Source organism: Cucurbita pepo, chromosome LG01, assembly GCF_002806865.2.
Source record: "Cucurbita pepo subsp. pepo cultivar mu-cu-16 chromosome LG01, ASM280686v2, whole genome shotgun sequence".
Taxonomy (NCBI): Eukaryota; Viridiplantae; Streptophyta; class Magnoliopsida; order Cucurbitales; family Cucurbitaceae; genus Cucurbita; species Cucurbita pepo.
The window spans coordinates 15,440,554-15,453,095 of NC_036638.1; the positions used below are offsets into that span (position 1 = coordinate 15,440,554).

The following is a 12,542-nucleotide window of genomic DNA, read 5'->3' on the forward strand; positions in this document are numbered from 1 at the left end:
GTAAAAAATTTAAACCCATTTATATTGTTGAACTTAAAAGCTGACATCATTTCATCCTATCTTGTAGGTATTGAAATTTATTTAAAATACTTTGAAAATTTTAGAATTATTTTTGAAATACTTTTTCTTTGAAAATTAATTAATTTTTTTATATCATTGAAATTTGTAAAAATTAAAAAGTATATTTTGAACAAAAATGGTTTGAAAGTTTAAATTTATTTGTGAGACAATGACATTGGTATTAATATAACCTGAAATATATATGTATTTAAAAATAGTCGTTAATTTGAATCCTTCATCTTATTATATNTAACTAAAAATGATTACTTAAAAATAAAAATAAAAATAAAATTGAAAATTATACATATGTATAGTAATGGAGTGGCAGTGGCGTGTGGCGTGGAAGCCACGTGGTTGGAAGTTCCCACTTAGCTGTAACGGTCAATGATTAATTCAAAGAAGTACGTGGCAGTTTGAATCTGCGACATTCAATTTTGTAATGAACCGCCCACACCGCCCCGACACAATAAAATATTGCTGTGCAACTTCCCAAACTAACCCCTACCCTTATTTTATTCATTAATTTCAAACCCCCATGTTTCTTCCCAGATTAAGTAACTGCTTTGAATATTCTTATACCAAGTACTTTACAATTAATTCATAATGGTCATGATATAAATACTTTAGCCTAATTTTCACTCACATGAAATTTGATTTTTCTTAATGTAACATTAATATTGCATAATTAAGATGCATTGATTCATATCAATCGCTCCTACGTTAATTTGGTCATATTAAGGGTCTTATTCATGAGAAACCACCTAACTACTAATAATGAGTTTGTTTTTGTTGGATGATGAAAATTCCACATCTGATAATTTAGAGAATGATCATGGATTTATAAACAAAAAATACTCTCTTCATTGGTATGAGGTCTTTCGGGGAAGCCCAAAGCAAAGCTATGAGAGCTTATGCTCAAAGTGGACAATATCATACCATTGTGGAGAGTCGTGTTCCTCTAACACGGTGTCAGAGTCATGCCCTATTCTCAAATATCAAACAAAGAACTCTAAAAGAAAAGGAGTCAAGCATCCTCGAAGGCAGTCAAAAGACTCATTCCAAATGCGTGAAGTCTGAACCGTGAAAGAGAACAACAAATAACTAGCTAAATAGCATTAAAACCTCGAGAAGATCCTAATTGGATTGAAATGCACTTTTATTTTTATTTTTTGTTTTATTTTCATCTTTTAGTCGATTTAAAATCTCGAACATCAGATCTTAACATATCTCACTTAGTTAGAAAACGTTTTAGATTAAAATTTTAAAAGTTTAAATCATTTACATGTTTGAACGAGAAAACTAACATCATTTTATGATATTAAAATATAATATTTTTAAATATAAATTTTCCTAATCACATATTATCATATAATTTTAGTTTTTAAAACTAAACATTATACATATTTATTTAATTAAAATAATTAAACTAATATAGATTACATTAATTTTAGAACTTTAAATCTTAAAGGGTATATAATTAATTTTTAAAAAGTTTTTTCCAATAAAAAATATAATTTAATTGCATATTCTAAAATTTCAAAATCTATATTTTACTTATATTTTAATTCAACAAATTTTTAAAAGTGAGAGATCCGAGAGAGATAACTGAAGAAACTAATCGACTATGATATTACAGGCATCTCATTAGAATATTCTTAATAAAGCTCATTTTTTCCATACAAATCAAATTAAAATAAATTAAAATAAAATAAAATAAAATAAAATAAAATAAATAAATAAAAAGCACCTAAGAACAAAGAGGAAGAAGAAAGAGAAACATCCAGCTAAATAAAACGTTTTTATTGTGTCACCAACTTCGAAATATAAACCCATCTAATTGAAAGGTGGAAATTCACTAATTTAATTTGTCATCGAATACCAATTTAAAAAAAAAAATCATATTATTCAATTTAATTTAATATATTTTAACTAACCCTTATAATAGAACAAAATATTGGAATAATGATTTTAATAATATTTCGTAATTCATATTTTAGACTTATATATATTAAATAATATAGATAATCATTCCATTTCTAACACATTAATTATTATTTCTTTTTCTTTTTCGTTAGAAAAAGATTCTACCTAAATTCAAGGAATTACTGAAAAAAGTGTCATTTATAGCAATTTTATAAAAGGTTTAATTTAACTTTATATTAAAAAAGAAAAGTTACAATTTCATATCACTTTCATGAAGCCTACACATAAATTTCATATCAATTTATATTAAAATATTGTTTTTTAGGTTGCTTGTGTAATGATAAAGATATAACGTATAAGCAAGTCGGTTGGAGGGTTGATTTTGGTTTGCTTCTAACAAATTAATACATCAATTATTTTTTTCCCACTTATTTAAATTTTTAAAAAAATAACAATCAACTTTAAATTTCAATAATGTTTTAAAAAAATTTAAATATTAGAAAATCAGAGGCGTCACTTCAGACACGGTTTGGGATCCCTGCCATTAAGCTGACTCAGCTCTCGCTTCCTCTTCCCCCAAAATATAAATACCCATCCAAATCAATCAATTCCTCTCCGACACACTCAAAATGAATTCCATAAATTCCCTCCTCTCAATCCCCTCCACCCATTCCGCTCCCGTCCTCTTCCCTCCGATCTCCCCTTCCGCCGACCGCCGCCGCCGCCGACGACCACCGGCCTTCACCGTAACTGCCTCGTCTCGACCAAAAGAACAAGCCGACAGCAACAGTTACTATGCGGATGGGAAACTAGTGGACGAGAGCATGATCGTGCTCCGGAAGCGGATCCACGAGATCAAGACCGCCGAGCAGACCCACGATCCGCCCCGCGATTGGTTCGACTGGGAGAAACGCTGCTATTCCAACTACGATTCCAACATCTGCGAGGCCCTCGGCTACCTTCAATCGCACTTAATGAACACCAGACCCAGCGTCGCCTTGGGAATGCTCGCGCTTCTTACTCTCAGCGTTCCGGTTTCCTCCGCCGTCCTTCTCCACCGCTTTATCGAAATCGCCGTTGGGCTTCTCGCCGGAATCCGTCTCTGTTAACAAATTCGAAACTGTACGACATCGTTTCAAAGATGTAGTTGGTCTTTGTACAGCTTAGATCCCACCGTTCGTTTCGTTTTATGTTATTTTATTTAAACGGTCAAGTTTTTATTTATTGCTAAAATTAGTAAAATAAATACAATTAAATAAAAATCTCTCTCTCTCTCTCTTGAACATTTGAAAAAAAAAAGAAAAAAAAAACATTGAACTTATTATTTAAACCATTAAAAAAAACGAAAGTCAACATAATGTTGATGTCCATTATATTCATAGTTTATTTTCGGTATTTAAAGTTTTGAAGCTAACTTTACTTCAAAGATATTTTAATTTATCTTTTAACCCAATTAATTAAATTNGGAGAGAAATGAAAGAATATATACGTCCATACAAAACAAGAAAAAAAATGTTAAAAGTAAGGGGAGGAATAATTAAGGATGATGAGAAATGGAAGCAAAGAGATGCATGAAAGAAAGGGAAATAATTAGGGTTGGTCCGGCCAATTATTAGGCACAAAAGTTGACACAGTCTTCCAAGTCAAGTCGACAGGCCTTACATTTTTGTTTATGTCGGAATGGTCCACATTTTGACTTTTATGTAACTTTCAGCTTCTCCTTTCTTCTACATTTTCGTTGTTTTCTCAAACTCCATTGTCTTTCTTTCTACAATTGTATTTCCAGCACGAGTATTTTGTGTGAATAGACATAATATTCGTACTGAAAATACGAATTCTAGAAAGATTAAACTTTATAAAGATTAATTTTAAACTTTAAATCAATTAAACTATACATACATTTATGTAACGAGATGAATTGTACCAATATTAACATGGTACAAACCTCTCCTCATTTGCTCTTAATATGATTTCATTTTGTTGGCGTCTTGATTGATTGTGCAGCAATTGCTTGCCCGCAAAGAAATGGTTGCCGGGTCATGCGGGAGGTAACGCCCATCTTCAAAGACGGCTCCTTTAATTCTTCCCCATCCTATGTCCTGTTCTTGTAGGCTATCATCGGAAGAGCACTCTACATTACCCATTTTCTTTTCTTTAATTTAACCATCAATTCCGCACCATTTTTCTATTACCACCGTCTCCCTCCTTTGCCCTTTTCACTGGGGAATGGCTACTTCATCACCCCATATTTCTCAACCCCATATGGGTCTTTTCGCATCCCAATTATTATATATATATCATAAAAAACAGTTTTCTTTTAAAAAGTCAAATATGAGAGTAATTTTTATATAGCTGCCTAAACCATTTTGAATATTATTAGATGATGCCAACATGTTTAAGTGTGACAATTGATTGTGATAAGATATAATAAATGTGATGGTTGAATATTCTTTGTTACCCATAGCTTATTATACAAGATTGACTTCTTTTTTCTCTTCTTTTTAGATCTTAAAAATTCCAAAAGAAAAAAAAACCTTTTAAATTGCTGAGTTAGGCTTACATTTGTAAAAGTTAATTGAATATTGAATTTTGTTGACTATTTCAAGTCGAGAAGTACGATGGGTAACAAGATCCAATGGAACAATATGAAAAATGAACCGGGGTGTCCTCTCCACTAAACCATACAGATGCAAGTTTCGTACCTGCCAATGTGATAGATGACACGACACAACAACCAACCTGCCAAACACAACACTGCCACTATATTCCAAAGCTAAAGCCATTGCTAACGTAAATTGATCTAAGATGGAAAGGTCGAAGATCATAGATATTATGTCTATTGGTATCATACATTTTAAAAATAAAAAATAAAGTCATGAGACCTTAGATTTAAAGTAGAAAATTGTTCATCACTAGCTCAATCACTGAAGTCCTATAATTGTACTGTCTATTGAATATTTATTTTAGGAAAATGATTTAGATATTTTAGGAATAAAGATATCTAAATATTTTAAAATATATATTTAAATATTTTAGAAAAAAAAGTTAGAATTTTTAGAAACAAATTGTCTAAGCCTCTACTCATCCACCCTGCTTAGGTTTTCATCCCAAGAAATACAAAGCGTATTCTATAGAGTGTCTTAAAATCTCTTCTCGATCGGTCTTAATAAAGAGTGCGAGTGCTTCCTACAGATAGCTTTGATTAACAGTCTGGTATTAGAGCAAGGTTAATGTAGTTTGTCTAATCTCTTAAAATTTTAAGTATGCTTTGTGGTTGTAGCTCTGTCTAATCTTTCACATTGGAAACGATTTCTTGAGATGAGTGAGTTTTTTTTGTGTAGTGAGTAGTCTGTGATTCTGCAACTTTTGTGTTGAAAAGGTTTGTTTGGTAATACTAAGGTCTTACCAATACAATGGAAGATTTCAAAATTGTTGGAGGAATTAAGAAACTTAACAGCAACCACTACAATACGTGGGCAACATGCATGATGTCCTATTTACAAGGATATGACCTTTGAGAGATCGTTGGTAGGAGTGAAACTACGCCGCCAGATGAGGATTCTAACGGCGCCTTGCGAAAATGGAGAATCAAAGCAAACAAAACAATGTTTGCCTTGAAGACCACAATCGAAGAAGAGATGTTAGAGCATATTTGAGATGACAAGACATCAAAAGAAGCATAGGACACGTTCATGATGTTGTTCTCAAAAGAAGAATGATACAATGCTAAAATTTATGGAGAATGAGTTGTTATCAATTTCACAACGTGACATGGCGATTGCTCAGTACTTTCACAAGGTCAAGTCGATCTATCGGGAGATTACTGAGTTAGACCTGAAGTCCGCCATTGGAAAAGCTCGAATGAAGAGGATCATTATCCACAGATTGCAACCATAATATAGAAGCTTCGTTATTGTTGTACAAGGATGACCCGCTTAACCATCACTTATAGAGTTTGAAAATTTGTTAGCCAGTCAAGAAACCATGACTAAACAAATGGAGGCATCACATTGAAGGTCGAAGAAGAAGCACTCTACACAAGTGAAAGTCGGAGCAACAATAAGTCGTCTACCAAATATGGATCAAAAATTCGTGACAAAGGAAGAAACCACCAAAAAACTGCACAGCCAGGGAGAGCTCAGAAGAACGACAACAAAAGCTCTCAAGAGAAAAGATTTGAAGGTATTTGTTACAATTGCAGAACTCTTGGTTTTGATCCTTGTTGTACGAAACATATAATCTAACGACAAAGAACAACTTGAGAGAAAAGTTTTTTTATAAAATTTATATCTGAAACCTATTTTCCAGAGGAGAAAGAATTAATAGATTTTCTAAACTTTCTCCCTAACTTAATAACTACCGATCATTTTCCTATTCTAAACTTTCTCCCTAACTTAATAACTACCGATCATTTTCCTAAATTTCTGTACAAATAGATTATCGCCACCAATTATCTTAAAGTTGTTCAATCTTCTTTTAGTTAGTCAAGCTTATTGACTCATAGTCTGGCTCGTAAATTTGACTTTCCACTGTATGCAACCAGATTATTCACTCTCAATAATTTTGACTCCAAGAAATAATTTTGACTTTCCACTGTATGCAATTTCTTTCACGCTTTTGGGATTTTATCTTCAGAATTGCATGCAATTTCTTTCACGCTTTTGGGATTTTATCTTCAGAATTGCATGGCTTTTGGGATTTTNTTGCATGGATTTTATCTTCAGAATTGCATGGATTTTATCTTCAGAATTGCATGGATTTTATCTTCAGAATTGCATGGATTTTATCTTCAGAATTGCATGGATTTTATCTTCAGAATTGCATGGATTTTATCTTCAGAATTGCATGGATTTTATCTTCAGAATTGCATGGATTTTATCTTCAGAATTGCATGGATTTTATCTTCAGAATTGCATGGATTTTATCTTCAGAATTGCATGGATTTTATCTTCAGAATTGCATGGATTTTATCTTCAGAATTGCATGGATTTTATCTTCAGAATTGCATGGATTTTATCTTCAGAATTGCATGGATTTTATCTTCAGAATTGCATGGATTTTATCTTCAGAATTGCATGGATTTTATCTTCAGAATTGCATGGATTTTATCTTCAGAATTGCATGGATTTTATCTTCAGAATTGCATGGATTTTATCTTCAGAATTGCATGGATTTTATCTTCAGAATTGCATGGATTTTATCTTCAGAATTGCATGGATTTTATCTTCAGAATTGCATGGATTTTATCTTCAGAATTGCATGGATTTTATCTTCAGAATTGCATGGATTTTATCTTCAGAATTGCATGGATTTTATCTTCAGAATTGCATGGATTTTATCTTCAGAATTGCATGGATTTTATCTTCAGAATTGCATGGATTTTATCTTCAGAATTGCATGGATTTTATCTTCAGAATTGCATGGATTTTATCTTCAGAATTGCATGGATTTTATCTTCAGAATTGCATGGAGGTATCAACATGCAATTTCTTCCAAAACCCTAATCCTAGGGTCATCAGAATGACCTTCAACATGGTCTTTGTTGATTGAAGTAACCTATGCTTTCTTCTTAGCTCTGTATTTCATTAGTATCATATACAAGCAATTTTTTACCGTTTTACCTTCATCAACAGGGCTCGATTTCTATCGAATATCTAGAGGAACGAGCTGACTAACTCCACTCCACTCTACTGCCTTCTTAGTCATTGACCAAGGTTAATAATATTACTTTTCAAGTTCGACTAACTCCACTCCACTCTACTGCCTTCTTAGTCATTGACCAAGGTTAATAATATTACTTTTCAAGTTCGAGATGTAATATACCTTTTCAATAGACATTGATTGTCATTCTTGCATTGGAACAAAACAGACCATTTGCATTGGATTGGTACAATTGATTTGTCACCAAGTTTCATATGTCCAATGAGCTTCTCATCATGGTCCTTAAACGTTGCTCCATCTCTAGTCATATGGTTGCTCCCTTTGTTATATATGTACCATCTATTGGTCTCCACTTGGTCTTCTTCATCTGCGAGTAGGTTTACCATAGCTTCTCTTTATTAAAGATCAACAAATTAGACATCTTCTCGGCCAATATCAGTGTAGACTCTTTGTCATGTGTAAATGTGAGGTTTGTCTCCTCATCACACATCTTGTTGCATCACTCCACGTCATGTGTAAATGTGAGGTTTGTCTCCTCATCACACATCTTGTTGCATCACTCCACTGCATAATGTCTGTATTTTCTACATGAGTAACACTTGATCATGCTTTTGTCCTTCCAGGAGTTGGCATTGTCATGAGTTTGTGAGATATTCTCAGTCTCCCTGTTACCATGTTGCATCCATGCCTACGACCATTCCCATGACCTAAGTTTCCATGTTGTGGACATTGCGTCCCTTTGTACCTGAAAAAGAAGAATTACTACATTTTTCTTTTTCGTTCATGCCAGTACTCCTTGTGTGTAATCCTTGTGTGTAAATAAGAGATGCTTTTCTTCCTCTCTTGTCATAGCCATGAAATCTTTCCTCATGGATTGTAAGATGACCCATGATTGATATATATTTTGCCCGAAGCTAACGCCAATAAGAATAGGAAGAAAATAAGCTAACGCCAATAAGAATAGGAAGAAAATAACCTAACGCCAATAAGAATAGGAAGAAAATAATGCCAACGCCAGTGAGAATAGGAAGAAAATAACAGAAAAAATACAATACAAGAGACAGCTAACGCCAGTAAGAATGGGAAGAAAATAACTCCAACACCAGTGAGAATAGGAAGAAAATAACAGAAAAAATATAAGAGACAAAAGACGTATTTAGATTATGACTAGTGATTTGTGTCTTATTAGATTCAGATATTTAAATAACAATTTTATGCTAAAAATGGGAAGGAGGGGGAAGGAGGGGCAACACAACTTCATTCCATTTGACGTGGCCATTCCACTCAAACTCAATTTTGTGGCTTTAACTTAAAAATAGGGATTTATCTACGAAGGAGCTCCTAAATTCATAAGTGGTTGAGGTCTCCAAATGGGTGGGGTAACAATCTGAATGAATTTCTTGATAATGGAGATGTTGAAATAAAATTGGGTATGATACCAATTTGTTGAAATAAAATTCAAATTCGCTATGATACAAACTTGTAAAAAATAAACGTTCGCTTTGAAACTAACTTGTTTAAATAACTCTCACGAAACTATGAAGGAGGTGTCGAGAGGGGAGAGACAAGGAGACAGAAATTCTAAAATCCCCTTCTTATTCTACTGTATTTTAACTCGGTAACTCTTGCTCTTTTCTCTCTATTCTTTGCTCTATGCTCTTACAATGAGAAACAAGAGGTATTTATAAGTTTTCTAAAACTAAAAATGTCCATCACAATCCCACTCTTTCTAACCCATAAAACCACTCATTCCTATAAATGTTTGGCCTTTCCACTTTTCTCCCTCCTCTTTGCTTAGGCTCTTACAAAAGGTATTTATAAGTTTTCTAAAACAAAAAATGTCTATCACAATCCCACTCTTTCTAACCCATAAAACCACTCCTCCCTGGAATAAATGTTTGGTATTTTGACTTAATTTTAAAACCCACGTTTAACTAAAACACTAAAAGAATAGAAACTACTTTTTTTTTTAATTTAATTTTATTCTCAACAAAACTCCACCATCAATTTAAATGCTCTACCATATGTCATGCCAATAATCATCTTCTTGTATTTGTCGAAAAGTATTTTTGGTAGCGATTTTGTAAAGATGTCCGCAACTTGATCCTGACTTGCCACATGCAGCAATTCCACATTTCCTTCACATGATCTCGGATAAAATGAAATCGAACGTCAATTTGTTTGCTTCTTTCAAGGTTTACTGGGTTCTTGGCCAACTAAATTTCTGATTTGTTGTCAACTTGTATTATGGTTGCACCTCGTTGCTTTAGCTCCTCCTTACTCAACAAATTTCTAAGCCATATTGCGCGGCACACACACCAAGATGCTGCTACATACTCTGCTTCACACGTCGAGAGTGTCACGATTGGTTGTTTCTTTGAAAGCCAAGTAAATGCTGTGTTGCCCATGAAGAATACATAACCCCATGTAATTTTCCGATCGTCTATGTTTCCGCACCCATCACTGTTAGAGTAACCAACTAACTTGTAATCTTTTGTTCTTGAGTAGAATAACCCAAGTGACAATGTTCCTTGGACGTATCGTAGGACTCGCTTCAACGCCTTCCAATGTGAATAAATTGGCTCCTTCATGAACTAGCTTATTATGCCGACACTTAATGAAAGATCTGGCATTGTGCATGTAAGATAGCAAAGGCTTCCCACCAGGCTTCGGTACCTATTTGCATCTACTCGTTCTTCTTCATCGTACTTTGAGAGCTTTGCACCTGGTTCCATTAGTGTTGATACTAGGTTGCAATTTTCTATCTTGTGCTTCTTCAAAATTTCCTTTGCATATTTCTCCTGTGATATAAATATACCTGTTTCTCCTTGTTTAACCTTCAAATCGAGGAAAAATTTCAACAAGCCCAAGTCTATCATCTCAAATTCTCGCGTCATTGTGCTTTTGAACTCTTCTATCATTTCATCATTGTTGTCTGAGAAGATGAGGTCATCGACATAAAGAGCGACAAGTATCACATTACCTCCACTCTTCTTTGTATAAAGTGAATGTTCGTGGGGACATTGCTTGTACCAGTTCTCTTTGAAGTATGTGTCGATACGACTATTCCATGCTCGCGGTGCTTGTTTCAACCCGTAAAGCGCCTTCTTCAATTTTTAGTACCTTCTTCTCTTCTCCAATTTTCACATACTCGGGAGGTTGTTCGAGGTATACTTCTTCTTCAAGCACACCATTCAAGAATGCTTACTTGAAATTCATTTGAAAAATCGGCCATTTGAATTGGGCTGCTTGGAAATGTNAAGAAAATAATGCCAACGCCAGTGAGAATAGGAAGAAAATAACAGAAAAAATACAATACAAGAGACAGCTAACGCCAGTAAGAATGGGAAGAAAATAACTCCAACACCAGTGAGAATAGGAAGAAAATAACAGAAAAAATATAAGAGACAAAAGACGTATTTAGATTATGACTAGTGATTTGTGTCTTATTAGATTCAGATATTTAAATAACAATTTTATGCTAAAAATGGGAAGGAGGGGGAAGGAGGGGCAACACAACTTCATTCCATTTGACGTGGCCATTCCACTCAAACTCAATTTTGTGGCTTTAACTTAAAAATAGGGATTTATCTACGAAGGAGCTCCTAAATTCATAAGTGGTTGAGGTCTCCAAATGGGTGGGGTAACAATCTGAATGAATTTCTTGATAATGGAGATGTTGAAATAAAATTGGGTATGATACCAATTTGTTGAAATAAAATTCAAATTCGCTATGATACAAACTTGTAAAAAATAAACGTTCGCTTTGAAACTAACTTGTTTAAATAACTCTCACGAAACTATGAAGGAGGTGTCGAGAGGGGAGAGACAAGGAGACAGAAATTCTAAAATCCCCTTCTTATTCTACTGTATTTTAACTCGGTAACTCTTGCTCTTTTCTCTCTATTCTTTGCTCTATGCTCTTACAATGAGAAACAAGAGGTATTTATAAGTTTTCTAAAACTAAAAATGTCCATCACAATCCCACTCTTTCTAACCCATAAAACCACTCATTCCTATAAATGTTTGGCCTTTCCACTTTTCTCCCTCCTCTTTGCTTAGGCTCTTACAAAAGGTATTTATAAGTTTTCTAAAACAAAAAATGTCTATCACAATCCCACTCTTTCTAACCCATAAAACCACTCCTCCCTGGAATAAATGTTTGGTATTTTGACTTAATTTTAAAACCCACGTTTAACTAAAACACTAAAAGAATAGAAACTACTTTTTTTTTTAATTTAATTTTATTCTCAACAAAACTCCACCATCAATTTAAATGCTCTACCATATGTCATGCCAATAATCATCTTCTTGTATTTGTCGAAAAGTATTTTTGGTAGCGATTTTGTAAAGATGTCCGCAACTTGATCCTGACTTGCCACATGCAGCAATTCCACATTTCCTTCACATGATCTCGGATAAAATGAAATCGAACGTCAATTTGTTTGCTTCTTTCAAGGTTTACTGGGTTCTTGGCCAACTAAATTTCTGATTTGTTGTCAACTTGTATTATGGTTGCACCTCGTTGCTTTAGCTCCTCCTTACTCAACAAATTTCTAAGCCATATTGCGCGGCACACACACCAAGATGCTGCTACATACTCTGCTTCACACGTCGAGAGTGTCACGATTGGTTGTTTCTTTGAAAGCCAAGTAAATGCTGTGTTGCCCATGAAGAATACATAACCCCATGTAATTTTCCGATCGTCTATGTTTCCGCACCCATCACTGTTAGAGTAACCAACTAACTTGTAATCTTTTGTTCTTGAGTAGAATAACCCAAGTGACAATGTTCCTTGGACGTATCGTAGGACTCGCTTCAACGCCTTCCAATGTGAATAAATTGGCTCCTTCATGAACTAGCTTATTATGCCGACACTTAATGAAAGATCTGGCATT

General features: G+C 33.9%; 1 protein-coding gene across 1 annotated transcript; it reads left to right on the forward strand.

The window, feature by feature from the left end:
* Positions 1–2,579: 2,579 nt before the first annotated feature.
* LOC111810800 lies at positions 2,580–3,245 on the forward strand. The gene has a single exon (XM_023697600.1). The coding sequence runs from the start codon at positions 2,613–2,615 to the stop codon at positions 3,090–3,092; it is 480 nt and encodes a 159-aa protein (XP_023553368.1). The 5' UTR covers positions 2,580–2,612; the 3' UTR covers positions 3,093–3,245.
* Positions 3,246–12,542: the final 9,297 nt, after the last annotated feature.